Source organism: Epinephelus lanceolatus, chromosome 21 (assembly GCF_041903045.1).
Source record: "Epinephelus lanceolatus isolate andai-2023 chromosome 21, ASM4190304v1, whole genome shotgun sequence".
Taxonomy (NCBI): domain Eukaryota; kingdom Metazoa; phylum Chordata; class Actinopteri; order Perciformes; family Serranidae; genus Epinephelus; species Epinephelus lanceolatus.
In genome coordinates this window covers 19718425-19741297 of record NC_135754.1, presented here as the reverse complement: position 1 = coordinate 19741297, position 22873 = coordinate 19718425, and the positions used below count along the sequence as shown (strand labels likewise).

At 41.0% G+C, this 22873-nt stretch overlaps 1 protein-coding gene across 1 annotated transcript in view; it reads left to right on the top strand.

Moving 5' to 3' along the window:
- ngfrb (nerve growth factor receptor b) overlaps positions 1 to 19235 on the top strand; it is a 43105-nt gene extending 23870 nt beyond the window's left edge. The window contains exons 4-6 of the mRNA XM_033612040.2: positions 10588 to 10828; positions 11823 to 11983; positions 13850 to 19235. Of these exons, the coding sequence (XP_033467931.2) occupies positions 10588 to 10828; positions 11823 to 11983; positions 13850 to 14193 (746 nt within the window). The 3' untranslated portion in view covers positions 14194 to 19235. The remainder of the gene's footprint in view (positions 1 to 10587; positions 10829 to 11822; positions 11984 to 13849) is intronic.
- Positions 19236 to 22873: the final 3638 nt, after the last annotated feature.

The following is a 22873-nucleotide window of genomic DNA, read 5'->3' as shown; positions in this document are numbered from 1 at the left end:
ACCATATGGGTCAAATCCTGATAATGAAACAAGTAATTTTGTGGAGGTTGTGACACTCAAAAAATTGTGTCCACTGATTTACAGGCATCTCTTTCACAATGTAAGTCTATGGGAAAAAGTCTTGTTGGGCCCCATAGCATCTGGTGACGGACCTGGATGATGTAATTCCACGTTTGACCACTATGTAAAAATGGCTTCAAAACCTGGTGCCGTTCTCAGAGGCTTGGGTAAAACCTTTAACTTCACGTTGTCTACTGTTGCCTTACTGCTGTAGGTAGCAAGCTAGTTTTCCAAACATGCTAACATTTGCAGCCTATGCGGAGGCAAACACAAACACACATAAAACCATCTCTTAAACTTTTGCTCTTGTATTTTTGGTTTTGCAAAGGTTAAGAAAAGACAGCACCCTCTTAACTCTCTAAATATTGTGCTGCTTTGTCTTGAGCCCTGTGCACCACTTCAGCTTGTGCATATTTCCAATGGTTGCTAATCTATGATTGGGCAATCAGTGTGCGTAGGAGGTGATGAATGATTGGTCAGTTCCAGCACATGACAGACGGATAAAGAGAGAAGGACAAATGGGAGAAAATGATAAAGGGAAAAATGCCATCGACATTTCTGATTTCCTGCGTCCAAAGCATTACCACATCAATAGCTGTGAAGAATCGACCAACCCCAGTCTGACTAGACAATTCCCAGTCTTTGTATTGCACAGTCACTCATTGTGTGGCTATAGCTTCGTCTCCACACATCTACTGACTTATATCTCCGCTGACTTGGGCTCGATGGCCACAGCTGACCTTCTCTCTTTAACCCTTTTGCTCCCTGCACCACACAGTACAAGCATTGTAACAATGAAGGAAGTTTTAAAGTCGACCATGTCTCCTTCTCCGCTGCGAAACAAGAATCGACCCCTTGTGGCAATGACTCAATCTCCTGGAGTCGCCCGCCGTCCCCCAGGAATTTGCCCCTTTCACATTCCAGGAGACATTTTTGGAAGTGATTTGGCATGAGTGGAGCGCTCTGGTCCAAGGGTGAACACAACACTTGCGCTTTCGCTCGTGCCGTTCATTCTTCGCCAAAAGTTCTGCTTCGGGAGTCAAGGTCCCGTCCTCTTGAGGATTTACAGTATGTGTTGGGGGATTGTGCCTCTGCTAAGCCAAGAATTTCTCTCAGTGATATTTATCTTTCTATCTGGCATAGTGCTCTAGAGCTGATTTAATTCGATGTGGCATTCATGAAATGTTGTTGGCTCATTTGATGCATCATTTCTTTGACAGTGAAAGATGGTTTTGCAGTTTTCTGCAACATGCGTGTCAAAATTCTGTACTGAAATTCCAGTGATTAGGTTATGGCTGGCATTATTTATGGGCTACTGAAGGGGTCTATCGGACACAGGCCCAGGGCTCAAAATATCAGGGGCTCTCCCGGCCTTCCCCTGCAAAATGTCACTTAAATAAAATGACAAAAAAAACAAAGAAATGCAAAGAGACCGAACCAAGAGACACAAAATAACAACAAAAAGGGACAAAAAAATCACAAAGAGACACAAAACAACCCCAGTGTCTGTGTGTTATGTAGGAGCAATAGTGGGGCACTTTAAATGTCTGTGCCCAGGGGTCCATTGTCTCATAATCCACCCATGGCTGGCAAACAGTTTGCAATACATCACAAAGAGCTGCCTTTTTCTATATTTTATGCTTATTCATGATGATAATATTAGACTGTTTGGTTTAAACTAGCTATCTGGCTGAAGTATTTCTATTCATCTGCTGTAGTTTGTACGTTTATCTGCAATTCTATGGGCTCTAGTTTCGCAGACCGGGCGAGGCGGGGGCACCAGACGGCCAAACTTCTCCCAGGAGGAAACTGATGTTTTGGTCCGGGAGGTCCAAGCTCGCAGTGTCTGAATATACGGAACTGCAAGCAGACCTCCACGGGCTGATGATGCAAAGGTAGCCTGGGAGGAGGTCACCACAATTGTAAATCAATGTTGCGTTTCTCTCGTGTGCGCGCTCTCTCTTTCTCTCTCGCAGTCTCACTCTGTTTCTTTTCTTTTGACTTTTCTAAGATGACAGTTGCTGAATATATACTCCCTATCTGATGCTGTGGCTGTTTGTGGTTTGCTCAGAGGGATGTGAACTCATTAGTTTGCAGCTATGTTAATCAAATCAGGTTGGGTTTCCATTACGCGTGCCAAATGTGCCAAACGGTGCCAAACAGTGCCAATCCCCTTTGATCTGACATCAGATGTGACGGGGCAGTCGATATAGAGATACATTTATGTGCTGATTGCAGATAGTTGCATTGCATAGTGTTTTTGTGGTTATTTATTGCATTGTTAATGTGCCTGATATTCTGGAAACCTGCCTGTGAGGTTTTGGTGACGTGTGCGCACTGTCTGCCGGTCAGCCAAACTTCCACTCACACCGACTGCGCTCCGCCTGCGCTGACAGTAGACCTGGTTTCAGCTGGCGAGCTTTTAGCGCACCTTCGGCGAAGTCTTTTGGCACGAAACTGTCACTGCGCCAAGCTGGATCTGTCGACACCTCCCCCTGCTGCGCCGCCACACCCATCTCAACACACCTTGGTCTGCCAAACTACCAAACTGAGCGCGCCTCGGGTTGCGCTGCTTGAAACTAGCTCTGTGTGGGGTTTGCCACCCTGCGCCACCCTGTGCTGCACCGGGAAACTAGAGCCCTAGGTCTTAAAATAAAGACACAAGAAGAAAAAATACAACCATTTGCACACAGCAGCAGCACAATTCAGATTAATGTTAATGTTAATGTGTGGTACCACTTTCTAATCAGGCATTCATTATTAAGGGTTCATTTATTGGTAATAAATAATTTATCAGTGCTTTGTAGATCAGTTTTAAGTCATCAATAAGACTTTGAGGTTGCCATATTGTAAAAAAAAATCTCTTAGAATGATTGGACATGACCACATATATTTATAAAAAAGGCTCCAGAGGATCTTAATTATGACTTATTACTCATTTATCAATGATTACTAATTACTCATAATAGTCAGAAAACATGTGGTTAACTGCATTATTATCTTAACAGAAAGTATAAACACCAGTCAAACTAATTCTTCACAACCTGGCAATCCAAAATATGATCTTTATAGTTGATCTATAAAGCATAATTAAGCCTTTCAAAAAGTATGTCTTGTTAAAGGCGTCCTTTATTGTATCGTGGTGCCCAAAATTTACACAAAAAGATGACAAACCCATAGCTAAACTGAATAACTGTAGAACATAAATGACATATGTGAGCAGCACACAGGACGGAGAGTAGAGAGTAGAGAAAGAAAGAGATGGAGAAAGCTTGAGAGAGCAGAGAGAGCGAACAGATGCTGAGAATGGGGCCCGGTCGATAAAAGCGATGGAGTTACTCCTCTGCACTCTCGGGTTTCTCTGGTTGACCTCTACGAGTGCTGATCACATTCTGCCGCAGAACAGGCACACACACGCACACGCACACGCACACACACACACACACACACACACACACACACACACACACAAAGGCACAGGCGTGTGCAGACATGCGCCCTGTACAAATTCACAAACATGCATACACATTCAGGGGTTTGTTCAATCTGGAGCAGGAGGGCAGAAAAATGAGATGGGTCATGTAAGGTAGGAACCAACTGGAGGCCTCAAGGAGAAAAGAGAAAGGTGTGAAAAAAGAGGGAAGGCAACAGCATTCTTCAATAATCTTTATTTAACCCTTCACTTGTGCTTGTGTAGCTGTGTGCTGTGATACTTTAAAGGGACAGATCCCCCCCAATATATATAATATTTTCCCTCTTATCTGTAGTGCTGTTTGTCAGTCTAGATTATTTTGGTGTGAGTTACAGAGTGTTGGAGATATCAGCCATAGAAATGTCTGCCTTCTCTTAAATATAATGGAACTAAACAGCACTCAGCTTGTGGTGTTCAAAGTGCCAAAAAATAAATAAAAAACTCAACAGCAATGTCTCTTTCCAGAAATCATGACCCGGTTACTCAAGGTAATCCACAGACCTTGTTGTGAGCAGTTTCATGTAGGAACTATTTTCTCTCTACCGTACTACGCCCACTATACAACTCATCATGCTGGAGGAAGTGTGCATCTACTGCTAGCTCACCTAGCATCACTGAGCTAACTAAGGTTACAGCGTTTATATCTTGTGCTATCACAAGCACGAGCCTCTCGTCCATGAGTAGATGCACACTTCCTGAGTGTTCCTGAGTGTTGATATCTCCATCACTTAGCAACTCACACCAAAACAATCTAGACTCATACGTAGCACTACAGGTCAGAGGAAAAATATGTAATTTTAATTATGGGGGGAGCCATCACTTAAAAAATGTCCATCACTGGTGAGACCTTTCAGGTTTTGTTGGGCAGGTCGTGGCAGCAGACGCGGCTGTGCTCAGACTTAATGATATATAATAAAAAAATCAAGTGACTCGTGTTGGAAGCCCCTCCTTTTCCTCTCTGCTTAACTCCAAAGTCGGCTTGTAAAGTATATGGTGTGGAAACAGCAGCAACACCTGTTTGTAAGAGGTGGAAATGAGGAGCTTAACTCAGGCGTGGCTACTGCTGTAGAATACCCCACACATACTGTACACATAAACCCTCACTTTGAAGACAAATTACACACTCACTCTCACTGCATGCATATGTGAGATCAGCAGGTTCTCTCTATATAATTACTCATTCAATGCTGGCAAGCACGCCTGTGCCCGGATTTCCAGTCACATGTTAGTCATTAACAGACAAAGCCGGGAGGAAAATTCCAGTAATTTCACTAACATCCGAATAATGCTTAACGATAACAACAAAAAGCAGTTTGTTTACAAGAGTTACAGCTGGCTGAACCTGTTAGTGTAACAGCTCCACATCTTTTAGTTTTTATGATGGTAATGACAGGCTGCTGGTACATTTTGCTTTACAGTATATGGAAGCACTGTGAGGTGTAAGTTCAATTTCAATTCAATTTTATTTATAAAGCCCAATATCACAAATCACAATTTGCCTCACAGGGCTTTACAGCATACGACATCCCTCTGTCCTTAAGACCCTCACAGCGGATAAGGAAAAACTCCCCCAAAAAAAACCCCTTTAACGGGGAAAAAAAAAACGGTAGAAACCTCAGGAAGAGCAACTGAGGAGGGATCCCTCTTCCAGGACGGACAGACGTGCAATAGATGTCGTACAAGTGTGGGTCCTCTTTGGGTGTAAGGATCAGGGAAAGAGTATCATAGAGGACTTTATCCAGACTTGAACATACTGTAGGCCTAATATTGTCATCTTGATCAAATATATACTGTATGACATATAGTGTTAAGATTAATGTCATAAAGTACAGTAATATAAATTAACAGTGGAGGAGAAAATAAAACAAACCCTGACTATGTTTACGTGCACACTAATATTTCGTTTTATATATTAGTTTATACGGGTCATGTAAACAGCATATTCCATTTGGATATCCTGAATTAGGCCTTAGGGGGTGATCACACAGAAATGAGATGCTAGAGACTTATTCAATGCACACTAGCTACTGGCATCTGACACTCAAACAGTTGAAAATATTTTAACTTTCGTCTACAAAAATGAGCGTCTAAAAAGACGCCGGAAAAACGGCTGTCTAAAAAGACTCCTGAATGCCAGTCAGACGCGCCGTATCATAGGAAAACAATGGTTTTACTGGCGTCGCGTTTCTAGTGTTTCATCTCGGTGTGATTGTTCCCTTATTCCGAATGAGGCATTTTCCAATTAAGACATCTGAGATTTGCCAGGGTTATTCAGGTTTTAGGAGCATTACGAATATGTGTTTAATTGGTGTTTTTATGGCAGTTTGCAACACACAACCTCTTGCCTGTGTACAGCAGCTCTGTTGGTTGCACACATCCATGGTTGTGCACAAATTAACTTGCCAACAGTTTGCAGAGGGATATGTGTGGGAGGGAGATGTATGCCTCGATGCATGCATTCGGATCTAAAGGAGAAACACACCTACTTTTAAACATTAAGAAAGACTTTGGTATCAACAGGATTTTAGATATGTGCAAATATCGCAATCAGAGTTGGAGACTCTCTGACAATTTTTTTCTGCAAATGAGGAAATAGGATACACACAACGTCAACGCACTGACTAGTAACATGCAAGAAAATAATCCACTTTAAAAGTTGCCGGTAGCTGCTGGTGGTTGCCTTTGACTTTGGTGGTTGCACAGTGAATTAATTATTCTTTCGTAGCTTATTTATTCACAAGTAAAGATGAAAAAGCAGCAAAACATACTTTGTAGGTTGTCATACTTGACTGATCTAAGTAAACTTTACACTGTAGGAACAGTGGTTACATACATAGTACATAGGTGCACTCTAGTCCTTAAACAAATAGCCCTACACCCTGATCACAACGCCGACCTTTTCAAGAAGTTTGTCGAAGGAATAAAAGAGGGAAGCTGTATTTGCACCGTCGAACAAGTCCACCATGCACAGATGGAAAACTTCTATTTTGAAAACCAAAAGTTTTGACACATTTTGATACTTTCTTTATTTGATTTGTCAGATGTTGATTACACGCACACGTTGATACAACTATTAGGCTACTTCAGTGTATATCAAAATAAATCATATCGCAAGTTAGACATTATGATGTTCTGGACCTTTGCATTAGGAAATTTTCTCTAACTGGACCTCTTTGAATTTTAGTTGACTAACCCTGTGATAGAGCTCTGACCCCTGCCAAACACAGCCATCACACAGCAAAACACGGCTGTATGTAAACAGGAATATTAGTGGAATAGTCATTTTTGTTAGCCATGTAAACAGCTCAGTAGGATTTTGTTTGTTTGTTTTTTGAATGAGAGCAAAAAACGGAACATTTTATGCATGTAAACATAGTCAGTGATGCCACAGAGCAATATCTCGTCCTTGGGCAGGGAATATCCATATTGTTGCTGTCCAGTGAAAATCACATATCTAAAAAAATGTCAAGTCCTTACATTAAGTTTAGTGATGGTGATTTTTCTAAACTCATTCAATTAGTTCTTTTAGCCTAAGACAGAGAGAAATGTCTGAACCCAAAGAAGAACCTTTAATCTGGAATTTCTTTTAAAAAATCACCAAATATGGATTTACATGGTTTTCACAGGACAGAGATGCATTCTAACCCACATTTCTATTATTTCATGCAATATATTGTCTCCTCTCATTTTAAATGTACGCTCCATGGTTTGAATTTATTTGAGTTTGCTAAATCAGTATGATGAAACAGTGCGTCTGTACCCTCCATGCACATAATGCAAGCAGCAATTTTATGTGATGAGCTCTCTAGTTTTTTCTCGACATTGATTTCTCAGCACTGTTTCCTGAAAATGAACACATATATTTATTTCTAACAGTCATTTAATTTCTGATACGTGGATGGAGATGACTAAATACAAGTAGCTGGTGACTTAAGGGTACAGTATACAGGAGTTGCTGTTGTACCGATCATTAAAACATGTCTCAACCCTGACTCAGAGCAGCGGTCCAGTAACCACTGGGATCTCTGCAAAGTGGAAACAAGCTGAGCTCAGCAGGAGAAGGTCACGCCCCTCTGAGACCAGACAATCCAATGTGAGAGGTTCTGTAAAGGCACTTAGGGCCCTGTTTTAACTGTTGATAGAGGGAGGGAGAGCCCAGTAATGTAGAGAGTAAAGGATGGATGATGGATGAGATGAATGGTTAATGAACAAAAGGAATAAAAGATATAACCAGGAGGGTTGGACAACAATGATGTTGTGTTTTACCATCAGCGGAGGAGCTCAGGGGGAGGTGAAAAAGATGCAATGAAAAAAGGTGGCGCCGAAATGACCATATGGTTGATTGACAGGAGAGGAAATGTCTGACTGGAGTGAGCAGAAGTATAGCCTTTGGTAAAACAGAGAGATGATTGAAGGATGAAGAGAAGAGGAGGCGGCATTTGTGCTGGACAAAGAAGATTTCTGTCAATGAATGGTGTCTGGTTTCGTGTGTGTGTGTGTGTGTGTGTGTGTGTTCATAGGGGTCAAAAACAGTTGGGTAGAGAAAGACAAGCCATGGTGGCGATGGTATGTAGGTGGTGGTGTGTGGTGTGTAGGTATGTATCTGTGCTTCTCTGTTGGGGGATATTGAAGAAGACGGGAAGAAAATTGATTTGCTGCAGTGCATCATCAGAAGCCTGTTTGTATGTATTTCGTGTTTCTGAGACACTGTATTCAAGTGCAGCCCAATATATTGGTAATTTAAGGAAGAGTACTCGACCCATTTAGTATTGCGCTTCTATAACATTGTCAGATTTGTAACAGACAGTTTAGGAAAACTGATCAAAAGTGATGTGGCAGAACATGGCACCTACATTTCCTACAGTGCAAATCAACTGGCAACAATCCAATTGGAGACTGTGGTGTGTTATGCTGGTAGCAGCTAATGTAGCCTCAAGCTGCTAGCCTCAAGAAGAGATGAGGAGTGGGCTGCTGAGGTCTGTTAAGCCAGTCGCCAGAATAAATGTTGGCTTGTACATTTCTACAAACCATGGACATGTTGAAACTTTTCTTTACATTTCAATTTTCAATTTTAGGTTGTGATAACACTGTAGTTAATGTGTGGTTATGTTTAGGCACAAAAAACACTTGGTTAAGGTTAGGAAAACATCATGTTTCGGCTTCAAATACCTGATTTGGCATCTCAGAATAGAAGAAGAAAAAGATATACATCCCCAAGGGAAAATTACAATTTTTTCCACTCTGTTGTCATACACACACAGGCCCGAAATACACACACATGCACAAACAGGATCTATACATGTATTAAATTGAGAGATGTCAGAGTGAGGGGGCTGCCTTGGACAGGCACCTTGAGCAGTTAGGGGTTTAAACTTGTAGTCATCAAGCACAAACCATACTGGCTTATGTGACATCACTGGCCTTAGCTAGCCCATTATAAGTAACGTGCTGAGTGAGCTGAAAGCACCTGATAGTCACAGCTCATTGAGCCCAGCAGGAGGAGGCTTCACTGATTGGTCTAAGTATAAAGATGGATCAAGACTGATGCAAACAAGCAAGACAAACAGGCAGTTCAATCAGGAGAGACAGAAAAATTAAGTAAAGATAATATTTAATACAGAATATGAGTGTCCAGATTAACAGATGATTTGTGCTGATTAACACCAGAGGGAGATATTTTGTGATTGAGGGACATCTGGGCGGCAGCGGGATAAATCTCCCATGGAGTCCAGATACTAGTGGTGGTGGCAGCTGATGACTCTGAGGCTGATGGCTGCTGAGGCTGATGAATTTGTAAAGACTGGGTGGTGATGGGGAGGTGGAGGGCTTGTCGGCTGCAGCAAGAAAGATCTGCTACTACTACTAAAATGAGGAGTAGTAAGATGATAGGCTGACAGAGAAGGTGTCTCGCCGTGCTATTGGTTAATTGTGAATTGGCTGATGACTCCATTGACAGACCCAGACAATGACACCTAGAGATAGTGAGTGAGCATATGTGCTAGTAGTGAATGGCAGGGTGAGAAAGAAATCTTATAGCATGAGCATGAAAAGTATTGTCTTCCTGACTGAACTTTATGACCATTTGAATACTTGACACTCAAAAACACAGCACGCAAATGTCCTCGCCAAGTATCACATGTCAAATGAAACTTGCACAGTGAAGTGGATATTCCTGCAGGGTTACATCTTTTCCTGGTAAGCCTCAGAGTAAAATGACACCAACATCATCATAAGACTTTATTTTTAGTGAAATAAAAATCAATGGCTTAAAAAGGTTAAGGATTAAGAATGATGGACCTCCAGCATAATAAGTTAATGGGATGTTCAGTGTATTGGTGTTGCCATTAAGTACTTATCACATCCTTAAAATTCCTTTGGCTAAAAGCCCCACAGTCGCTCGTACATCCATCTAAATTAGCTCTCATTAACAATGTTATCACCTCATTAGTGAAAAAAATGGCCGCCTTGCATCCAGCAGCTCTCCTGAGGTTTTTAGAGCCCTTAGAAGGCAACGGGATGATTTCCTGTTGATGATGTGAGTAACTGTAAGTAAGTGACAGGCGAGGATAGGTTTCAACATCCGCAGTGTGGAGTGAACATGTCTGCTTAGTGTTAATGGTCGGAGGAAAGTGGGCAGGACTGGATGGACATACTTGCTCTTCCCTATGTTAATGGCTCCCTGGGGAGGTGGGGAAATGACCCAAGTGATGTGGGATGTAATGTGTGGGTGTGCTGGTTGTACGTGTTGTATGTGAGAGACGTTTATGGTTAGAACGGTTATGGAGGATAGAGATATATAAAAGTGACACTAGCTTGAAGATAAACTTCTAACCATACTTAAATCTTGGATACAACTTTTCAATTTGATCCCCAAGCTAAAAATTTCCTGATCAGCCGGTATCAAAGAGTCTACAGCCTGTTTTCTCCACCTGCTGCTACTGATGGTGTAATTTTCTCTGTGCTGCCATTTTAAAGTCTCTAAAGAAATAAGTGCTTTGATTTGATTAAAGATGTTTTAACACCTATTAACTACTTCGTTTGGTTCATTCTCACAGCTCCCACAGTTTACGATGATTCAGTGTCTCCCACAAACTATACAAGCAACTTCACGCCCATGTATGGAGAATATGATGAAACAGACGACCTCCCACCAAGTACTCCAGACACCACCACCACCGTCACTAATGGTGATTCCAAAGAGCCGATCCACCATCTGAATGACAAACTCATCCCCATTTACTGCTCCATCCTGGCTGCTGTTGTGGTCGGCCTGGTGGCCTTCATCATCTTCAAGAGGTGAGGACAGAGTAGAGGTGAACAACAAAAATAAATTTAAAGCACAGAGCACGGAGTTTCCAGAAGAACAAGCATGACAGATCTTAGATTGTTAAATATGAAGGATTTTTGATTAAAGTATCCTAACAAATTTCAGTAAATGGAATATAAATTATTTTCCTAATCATCTTGTGACCCTTCAGATTTATTGTTCAACCACAGAGGTAGGTAGAGGTTTGGTAGATTATTTCTTTGTTTTTCTTCTTGGCAATAAATCTTATACAGTTGGAAAGCCTGTTTATTTACCTTTAAAATGGTGCCACATTTGGAAGGAACATGCATTTGTGGGATGAGCAGCAGAGCTGAGTATGTGGGTTGCGCCCAAAACTTGCCAAATCTTCTCTGCCAGTGCCACCAACAACAGCTTTTTTTGCTGTTGCTATTGCCTCTTGTTTTGAGCTTCTGGTACCCCCAGGTGCTGTCAATCAGGTACCTGATTAGCACCTCATTGACAGCACCTGTGAGCATGGGCCCTGCTATAGTGGTCAGTTGGTGTCTGCTCCAAGAATGTTACAACAAAGATATAATCTACCGAACACAAATTTCCTTACTTTTTGTGCTTAGTTTATCTCATCCATGAATTTTGAAACATTAAAATGTTGTAAAAAAGGCTGGTTGCTAACAAGTTGCTAAACGAGACTACAGAGGTTGTTGGGGACGTCACAGATAAGAGCCAGATATTTCCCCCAGGAATTGGTGGAGCCCAAAAACAGAGCTATAAAGGGAGTGAATATTGGAGTTACATTCGTCAGGTTGCCAGAAACATGACTTAAAATAAATACTAATGTTGCTCCGTGTCTGCTGGATGTAGTCAACTGTTTGCTAACGGATTTGCCACACCAACTAGATGACAGAATGTCAATGTCGTGTTCACAGCTTGTTTCAGCAGTATTGTTTATTTATTGTGTTTTAGTTGAGTTGAGATTATCCTCTCTTTTGACTCCCTTTCGCTCAGGTGGAACAGCTGCAAGCAGAACAAGCAAGGCGCCAACAACTGCACAGCCAACCAGAACCAGACGCCATCACCTGAGGGCGAGAAGCTGCACAGTGACAGCGGCATTTCTGTGGACAGCCAAAGTCTGCAGGAGCAGCAGGGCCAGACTCAGGCACAGACAGGTAACACGCTACCTGCACCTAAACAAAAGCCACTCCCTTCTTAACAAGAAATACAATAGCCCTCATTTATCAAACTATCGCACTTAAATTGGGCGTAAGCACATTTACACACAAAAGCCAGTGTTTATTTGGGGCCAAATTCCCCTGATAATGAGTTTCTTCGAATCCATAAATAAGTCTGTTGTCTTAATGTGAGTGTACACATACTGCACCCTGTGAACTGTCCCACCATGTCAGTCAAAAGAAAAGAATTTCCCCTCAGGAATGAAGCGTTTGGTGGCTTCATCAGCTCCACCTGGAATACAACCTTTCAAACTTACTGTAGCAAATCAGCAAACAGGGATTACAGCACTGACAGAGCTACAGTGTTTGTTCTTTTGGCAGCATGTGCTCCTGGCAGTTTCCAGTCCTGTCCTGACAAACCAGTTTGAGAGAAGTCAGGACTTTAAAAGCACATGCTTGTCCAGGTTATGGTAGTAGGAGGAAAACAAAGTGTTGCAAGCAGGAGAAATTAACATTCAGCAACAGTGTGTCTAGGTTTGCATAGTGGTAATAAACAGGTAATAGGTGGGATGTGTAGCGGCGTTTTGGGTGCTAAACAAGCACTCCTGTTGACAATCAGACAGTGTGGCTGAACAAGCATCTTTTACATGGATTTTCTGTAATGATGTTTTCACGGACAGAGAGGCTATCCCTGTTCATGCAGTGCAGCTACCCATAGTGCTTTTTTCAACACAACCTCAATGACAGAAAAAGTCGTTGACTGTTGGAGAGTACCAGCAAAAGGAATGGTTTAAGGTCTAAACACATGCTTAACATTGTAAACATAGACTGTATAAAATAACGGACGTAGCTATCCTAATGTTTCCTATTGGTTTGTGGACTCCCATTTTGAAGCCTTGCGTTTAGCATGTCGGCTGTCACCATCTTTTGGTGTCACCCAGAACATGAACAGTAGTCTCGTGGGTGAAAGTCCTGTGTTTGTTTGACCCAGCCACCATCCTGACCCCCACATCCCTACACAGATTTGTTGCTCTTTATTTTTACGTCACCAGACTTCCTCCTTTGCTACCATCATAAATAACACAGCCACTAGAGGTCACAGCCCAACAATAAATGTAAATATCAAAGTTATTTAATTGTGCATCTTTTTCTAGACTTTCCAGTGTTATTGGACAAAATGGATTAAACCCTGATAGAGAAACGAGTCATTTTACAGGGGTTGTGACACTTTAAAAAAAAGATTTGCCTTGATTTTAAGTCATCTCTTTCCAAACACAAGTGAAAGGGCCCAATGGCATCATGGGAGGGACCCGGAGGTTGCAGTTTTTTCTCCTTTAAAGGTTTCTTTTGGTGTTCTCTCATCCACTGTGAGGGTCCAAGGACAGAGGGATGTTGTATGCTGTAAAGTCCTTTGAGGCAAATTGTGATTTGTGATACTGGGCCAAATAAATAAAATAGTATTGAAGTGAATTGAATTACAGTGGCATCACATGACGGACCCAGAGGTTGTAGTTACACGGTCACTATGTTAAAACTGGCATCAAAGGTCAGCACATTTCTGGTACATCTGGCCTGGTAAATATTGGTCGCTATAAGCTGCTTGTATAGACCACTGCTGCTGCTGCTGCTGCAGGAAATGAACCCTCCATCCTTTTTAGGGAGTATTTAGAGACACTTTAAACTTTTAGGTACTATCAGAATATTCCTTTACTTGAATGATTCATTTTTAAAATATATCAACAGCATAGCATTCTTAGCTGTTGCTCTTAAAAAATTAGCATTCTTTTAAAATCACATGGACCTGAATATACTTAAGTAATGAATATTCAAATAACCAAATGAACTTGTTCTTTCCCTCCACAGTCGTCACCATGGATGAAGAGCCTTGTTTGCTCCTTCCTCTCCACACCAGAGAGAAAGTAGAGAAGCTGCTGTACATGGGCAGCGAAGGAGACGACTGCAACCACATGGAAGACAGTGACTGGTGCAACCTGGCGGGCCTTCTGGGATACGAGGAGGAGCGAATCGCCACCTTCCGGCAGGAAGAGCATCCTGTCCGTGCGCTCCTGTCTGACTGGGCGAGCAAGGACTGCGCCAGCATCGACACGCTGTGCACGGCACTGCGCAAGATCAACCGTGATGACATCGCCCAGAGTCTGGTGCTGAGCCCGAGTGCTGTAAAGCCCACCGCCACTTCTGTAGTGTGATTTAAGCTTAACAGTGAGCAAACCACCTGAACCTTAATCTTAATATTCCTCCATGGCCTCCCTCTCACCATAATTCATGCCACAACTGCTGTAAACTATTCCCTCATGAAGCCAGCAGTCAAATCTCAACAATTGTTTTATGTTCAATGAAAGGATGAGACAGGGAGATTCCAGAAATTAGACAAAAACTGAATTATCACCATACCTAATCAAGCCAAAATCCTTCACATAGCCATCAGGATGTCCTCATAATAGTTCATTCTCACATTTTAAAATCAACACAGTGTAAGGCCTATGTGGAAGGAAATTGTCTATAATCATTCCATATGTGTGCCTGGATATCCACCTGCCTTTCCACACCACCGCGGAGTAGCAGTGCGCTTTTTAGACTTAATTCAGTGTGGATACCTGGCTCTTTCATTCCTACAACTCTGATCCTCTGCGTCTTTACTCATTGTCAGTTTGTCCCTTACTTATAACATTCAAAAGCCAGTGTTGTATCTTTAAATGTTACTTCACAAATCTATGCTACCAAAGAGAAGTAAACGTCTGGAGACCTTACCTGACAAGCAACATTATTTACATGCCATGCTATATTTTTTGAATTTAAGTTGTCAAATGGCTCGTGTCTGTTACTGTTGCCTGATGTGGCCTGCATACCACAGAGGATCCGGACCTTTGCAAAATATGACAACCTGAGGAAGGATGCTTGGATGCTTTTCAAATGAACCTGTTCTCCTTCAGCAAAAACAAAAGTCCAGCTATTTACTCTTATTTTAAATACTTGTATTACTTTCAAGACATTGAGCTGCAGCACACATGGAAGTAATCAGTGGTTCTTGCAGACTCTTCCTTTTTCCGACAAGTGCTATCAGAGCCACTGGCTGGACTTTGTCAACTAGGTGGTCTGCGGGGCAGGTCGTTGACCGAGGCAACATGAGACACTGCTCTATGTGCTCGGGCCTATCTGCATAACACAGGAGCCCCCGCACAGACTCCTTCATACTGACCCAGAAAAGGGAAGGATGTGGAATTCAAACCTTGAGTCACCACGTGTATACTGTATGTACATAGGCAGACACCATGCACATACCATGCATATATACACACACACGCAGTCATACAGTATGTAACCATGCATGCATGTACAATACAAACACACACGCACACAGATCATGTATACATTTACATTCTTATTCATTGTAGAGGACGGAGAACTTCAGATCCTGCCATATACTGTGTGGAACACTCTCATGAGCGGACCATGTACGGATGCGGCCACCTAGAATTTCCTCTCACATCCGATGGACTTTCGGCTGCTAGTCAGTTACCAGTCAACTCCCAGCCATATAATCATCATACATGCTCTGTCTGGGGGGAAAACTCTCTCATATACATCAAATAGAATAAGAACAGCTAATGTCAGGCACAGTAGATCGCTTCAGCTTCCATAATCACTATCATAATCTGTCTGGTAAATATACAACTGGTCTTGCTTAGGGGTGTTACGAGTTGGCCTCATGTTCACTACAACATTGAAGGGAATTTCATTCCAGCCAAGGACCTGGAAAGGTCCCAGCGGGGATCCACGACGGATCTGCCTGGGCCGTATCACTGAGTAATGGGAAATTCTAGGTGGCTGCATCTGTATTGTTTAATCTCATTATTAGTAGCCAATTTAAGGTAACTCTGTGATTTTAGAAACTGTGTCTAAAATCTATATAATTTGCCGTGTGTGCTATAGATGGTGAAATGCTACCTTAACCATAAAAAGCATGCAGGAACTAGCAAATCACTGTCAGCCAGCGCACAAATTCCAACCAAAAAAAACACACAGAACAATCAGGATGCAAAACAAAAACCCAGGGTTTTCTATCTTGTTTGCTTTATTTCTCAGGGTATCTTCAAAGATTGTGTTACTACATCGATATTACACTTTTTGCACCCTCGATAGACACTGTGTTTATCCACGGCAGTGATTCTTGCGACTGACAATCCTTCAAACAGGTGAATAAGTGAGGGGAAACCTGCCAGAGAGGAAAGAAAAAGGGTGTCTTGTTTCCTCATTGTTTGCAACAATGACCCCTGGATAAAAGGCAAGTCAGTGGAGACATAAGTCAAAGGATGTGGGATGATCAGACAGAGGGAAAGCGGAAAAGTTTCGGATTACTGCAATGTAAAGGTGAAACCCAGGATTCAGCGTTTGCATTAATCAGCTTGTTTAAGTATAAGCATGCATTACTCTGCTCATTGAACATCGTGCTGTGCTGCACCGATTTGGTCTGAATTTGTCAAAGCATACTTTATGTACTCGGCTGCCAACTGAGGAACCCTAACACCGATTTGTTTTCTTTCTTTCTGGAGAAAGTATTTGAAGGAGCAAAAAGTTTACTGTGCTAAACGTATGTATATCACCAACTTCATCTGTTACGTTCAGGTACAGATTGTACATTGTTACTAACCACTAGCATACTGAGCTTCATGCTGTAGTATTACTTTAAATGAAGGTATTCTCACTAAAGGTTGTATTTTAATGTCCACATAACAACTGTACATGGTATTATGTTATTGTCCTATATTCTTAAATGTGTCATTATGTCTGATTTGCATCACAAGTGCCTGGGAACTGTTTCAGGTGTCCGCTGATGTTGTACATTTGTTGTTTTTAGCTGTTTTTTGTAAGTATATTTCCATTAGTTGTCCTTTTTTAGCCTGTAAATAATTTGTCTTTTTCTAGGTTTTATTTTAGTTAAAGCCAAGATGGCTCTATGGTACAATATCTATGTGAATGGGGCGTTGTTACGATATCAATGCTATGCTAGTTTAAAAGGGTAAGAAGGGCAAAAGGAAGGTCGATTCCATTGTGAGGTACTTTCGACAAATTACTCACCATCAGGTGTATTCATGCAGCGCGTCATTCAAGGGACACTTACGTACTTTTTTAACCTGGACCCTATTTTCCCATGTTTTTATGCCTAATTGACAAATGGGAGCAACAGTTTTTGAAATTGGTTCAGTATTGAGAGAGATTGTTGCGACCAGTAGCCATAAAACTGGCAGCAATGTAATCTTCGGTGCACCATCAATGTACGTCCATTAAAAGTGCTTGTTTTTGTTACTGACACTCATTACTGACACTCACTCTGACAACATTATAGACCAGACCTTCCAATAGATTAAACATTTTCTCCTACTGATGTCATGCTAGCTCAATTGTTTCAGGAAGACAATACAGACAGAGTGGATCAAGTGGAAGGTAAAGATAAACACTTCATTTTTCTATAGGTTGTACTGTATACATGCAGTTATATGGTTATACATACTACATAATGCTGTTAGACACATATAGAGATACATATAATAATCTGAGCATATCAGTGGCAAAAACAAGCACTTCAGAGCACATAAATTGATGGCATGCTACTGCCCTGAAGATCACATTGCGGCCTTTGTTGAAAACCAGGTTGAAAACACGTTTCCCTCTTAGACTGGATATGGATAGGGAACATACATTTAAAATATGCTAAAGGCTAATCAGAACTGAAAAGGCTCTCACCCTTGGAAAGCACAACCTGCCACCAAACTGTACAACACTGTAATACACTGAGATTTGAGCACCAAGTACAGTAAGTCAGTCATTTTGAACTATGAAGTTTTGGATAATATGCCCATTAACTTTCTTGCTGAGAGTTAGATGAGATGATAGATAACACTCTCATGTACCTTCAATATAAGGCTACAGTCAGCAGCTGGTTGTCTTAGCTTAGTACATAGACTATATAATGACATGACAACCCCCTGAAAGTGAAGCCAAAACATCTCGATCGCCCCCTGGTGGCTGGCTGCAGTATAGGTCATAAACCCCGCCCCCTGTCATGTTTGCAAATGGGACATGGGCCAGACTAAAAAATTATAATAAACATCCAATACATTTTTCCCAAGGATGATGGTTTCTGTAATTTTAGGTAGTTCTTATCATGCTGCTGTATGTTCAAGTGTTTTTATGCTAAGTTTGGTGTTAATAATTTATTTGATGCTTTAAAATGGGGGGTTGATGTCATTCCAATCTATGGAGCTGCTGACAATTAGGTTGGAAGGCGGGAACAGCAGAGATTGCTAATGCGCAGACCGTGGCTCCAAATGATGTCACTAGGGCAAGATGGCAGCGCCGGTATCTGGGATATTTTGGCTTCACTTTTGTACAGTGGGAGGAGGAGGCCTTGTCTATCATTATATAGGCTGCAGTCATTGGCTTAGCATAAAGACTGGAAACAGGAAGGACTGGCTCTGTAGAAAGATAACACAATCTTCATACTAGTATTTCTTAAGTTTGCCAGATAAATAATTAGCATCTTGTTTAATCCAAAAGTGTAAGAACACCAAGTTGTGGTGTTATAAGGAAGTTCTGTGCCAGACTATTAATGCTAGACTTGCTCTGTCCAGTAGCATGAATAGTCCTGTGCTGGTAGGCAGATTTTTGTTTGGCAGAGCCAGGTCAGCTGTCACACAAAATTAAATATGACTCTGGTAAATCAGCAGTTAGCAGGATTCAGGAAACTTGAGAGGCTGTTCAATATTAGCCATCACCACAGAATGACCTTCCCTAAAAGCCCTTTGTTCATTGTACTATACCTTAGTCGACACTGTCTTCAGAGTTGTGAACTGTGACTGAAGATGGAGGCTTTTTTTCTTTGGACAGTATTTGTTTAGATGACCAGACATTGAATTGTGTGTACAGTAAACCTAAGTGAAGGTAAACATGTCATGATATTGCACTTGAGAGTAATAAAGTAGTCATGCAGATGGGGGTTTGAGGGTGGATGGGGGGAACTAATTGAACGTGGGTATGGTATTAAAAAAGCCCTGGTAATGTAGCTCATGGTGACAAGACCGACAGTGCACCAGGACTGAATTGTACAGATCTGAGAAATACTGAATGATCCTTGTATACTAATACATATACTGTACTATACTTAATGTGAATTTGCAAAATTCCTACATCAGACAAGCAGTAAAACCAATAATAAAGCTCTTAAATCCAATCCAAACATCTACTTGGACTTGAATTTGGTGGTCAAAGGTCAAGGTCACTGTGACCTTGCGTCTGTCTGATTGTTGTGGATGCCATATTTCAAGAATACCTTGAGGGACCTTTTTCAAATTTAGCAAAAATGTCCACTTGGACTAAGCAATGAACTGATTAGAATTCTGTGGTTGAAGGTCAAAGGTCAAGGTCACTGTGACCTCACAAAACATGTTTTTTGGCCATAACTCAGGAATTCATACACTAATTATGACTAGATTTCACACAAATATCTAACAGGATATGATGATGATGTGATGACATTCTATATCCAAAGGGTCAAAGGTCAACTTCACTGTGACATCATGATGTTATGCAAAAACACTTTCCTAGCCACTACTCAACATCATGTCTCAGGAACAGAAGAGGAGACATTTGGTCAGATACTGAATTGATGACTCCAATCTTGGGCACTGTGCTGCCGAGGGGAAGATGTGTGTGAAGCATCCATGTTTTTACAGACATGGTTGTAACCTGTAAGTGCAACTTGACTGGTTTGCGGCGCCATACAACCACAAAGTGGTTATTCCAGTTTTATGTATTGTTTTACATGATAGCGATGTCACTAGTCAGCCAATCACATGCTCACTGCCTCTCTTGAACTGGCAGACTCAACAGCTAACAATTTTAGGCTCCTACTCTATCCCCTGCATGTGTGTCTGATGTGCACACATGGACAGACAACTAAATATTATGCCTGAGTGGCTTGAGTAATGAGTCAGGCAAAGTTAGGCCTACATGCCTTGACACACCATGCTTTTCTAAGTACAGACTTTTTTTGACAGTGAATATGTATAAATACTGTTTCCTGGTAGAAATGATTAGTTGAACTCACAAACAATCCTCCTTCAAGGCTTTACAAGAACAGATGAAGACAGATTCTAAAGGCCATGCTTCACAGAGCCTCTACAGGACATATTCAAAATGAAGATGAACTATAACTCAGGTAATGTGTTTGCATTAACCAATGGAACAGCTTTGCCATTATGATGCTCTTATGAAATATAAACATTTTAAGTGGCAATAAAAAAAAGAACTAGCCTACAATAAAACTGTTAATATGAAAATAAGGATAAGATAAAATTTCAGTTTTAATAATTTATTTAATTATTTATAATGTATTGGTTCATGTCACACAGTTTATTCACTGGATTATTTATTAAATGTTGTACACTTTGGGGCTCTATAGATGTCCTGGTTTCTTTTTGTATTTTGCCCTCAGGATGGAGAAGGTCTGTGCATTTTCCTCTAGAGCCACTAAAGTCCCTCTGACATGTAATCCAAGCCAAATGGGACAGACTGATTACTGGGAGCTCCAACAGTTGCAGCCCAAGGAGGGATGGAAGAGGAAGGGGCGACTGAAAAGGGGGGCAAAGTAGGATGGACTAGTTCCTCTCAAGCTTCATCAAACTGACTGCATGAATTATAGCATTGCGTGTGGTCAGTGTCACAACGGCAACACAATACTATAATAATAGAAACTAACAGTCTGTCAACGCAATTGGACGATCTCTGGTGAGTGATACAGCAAGGTAATGGTCCATGAAATGACACATGCTGGCACACTGGTTCCCACTGGTTTCGTATTTTTATGTCACTGCGGGCTTAAGTAAAATATTGTGAAGGGTTAGTATGCTTTATGGTTGAAATGTAAATTTTGTGTGTGTTGGAATTCACGTGTGCTGGGAAAAAAACTAATGGATGTCTACAAATTTGAACATAAAATAAGACAAGAGTTTATTGATCAGCGGAGGGGAAACTGACATGTTACAGCAGGACAATAAACTAAAGAGGTAGAAAACAGATTTTAAAAAATGTTTAAAACAATAAATACAACAAAAATAATAACAGTAATATTAAACATCACATATATGCCATTAAAAAAACATCCAAACCATCCAAAATCACTCTCTAATGGGAAAGACAAACTTCCTGCTTCACAATTTCCCCAATCCAATTAAACTTGATTTGAGTTAGCAGCAATCTTTCCCCTGTGTTCTTGTTCACTTTCCCCTGACCTGTTTCAGCTTACTCAGATCAGAAATGGCATCAACAGGTTCTGACTCAGTCCCAGCACCCAAGATCAGTTTCCAAGTGAACCGTGGTTCAAATGGAAAACACATTCCCCAGCTAACTGCTGCGAACCTCCGGTGAGTCGTTAGTGAGGCATGTTTAATGTGTGAAGGGAACCATGTGTGCAGGAGTGACATGTGGTGGTGAAAGAGGATAGGCCATGTTGAGTTTAGGTGACCGGTTGAGTTTTGGCTTCATGTTGATTGGGTGAGGAAAAGTTGTCTTCACCAAGTGTTATAATCAGAGTTTGATGAAACCCTGCTGAAGTTCCTCTTAAGTGATTACTTCTTAATGTGGCTCACACTGAAAAGATGGATATGAAGGCCATCTAGATTTTGCAAAGAGGTTACATTTACTGTTAAAAGCATTCAGCTGCCATTTAAGGAAAACAGCTTTAATGTTGCCATTTATTCTGTTGAGACTGAGGACAGAGTAATGAGAAAAGCAATGTAAAAAACAGGAAAATAATGGAGAAAAGGAAACTATCATAGAGTACCTTAAAAAACTGGGCTGATCAAAGAACATAAGAACGTTTTATTTTGGATGTAACATCACATAAAAGACATTGACAGCAAGAAAAAATAAAAAATATAAACAAAAATACATGTTTTTTATTGCTCATGCAGACAAAGCTGCGAAAACAGAAAGAGGTCGCAATTATACAATTGAATTATATGAGTGGAAAATAAGTAGGTGATGATTTCTATGTAATATCCCTCCCTGCTGCACAGTTAATATGACTAATTTACAACATGTTATGCTCAGTTTTATGACTCAGTCTCGGTGTGGTTTCTGAATAACGCAGTTTATTTACTCTACAAAACACCACTGGGATAAAGTGAGAACGTGGAAAGACGACTCCCTCAGGACTGACCAGAAATTTGAGGCTGTGAAACCTTTGCCATGAAAAGACCTCTCCACAGGTCTTGGACAAACAGTGCATAATAATGTCTGAGGGTTCAACCTTCACATTTCAGAGGAATTTAGATAAAATCAAGATTAAAAACAATTCAAAGCCCTGGTTTTTGTTTGCTTGTAGCTGTAGTTTGAGAAGAAACTAAAAGTAAAATATTGAGATTCAGCCTTACAGCAAGTATAGTTTGAATCATTTGAATTTTTGGGAAATATGCTTATTTAAACAAGTTAAAAGAAAAGATTGATACAACTCTCCTGGCTGTATGGTAAATATGAAACCAGACAGCAGCTAGTTAGCTTAGTTTAACACAAAGACTAGAAGCAGGATAAACATTAACTAGGTCTATTTCAGTTGTTTAATCTATAGCAAATCCTTGACTGTCTCAGATCTTTGTGCTATACACAAATCTACCTGGCTTCTGCTTCTATCCTTTAAAAGACAGATATGATAGCGGCTTTGATCTTCTCATCTAACTCTCCACCCAAAGTATTTACCCAAAAATGTCTAGCAGGAGGATCAGTAGGACCCCTTGCACTCACATCACATTTTTTTGTAACCTGTTTTTTAAGGACCATAATTATGTCTAGTTAAGAATTTTTCTTGTTGCC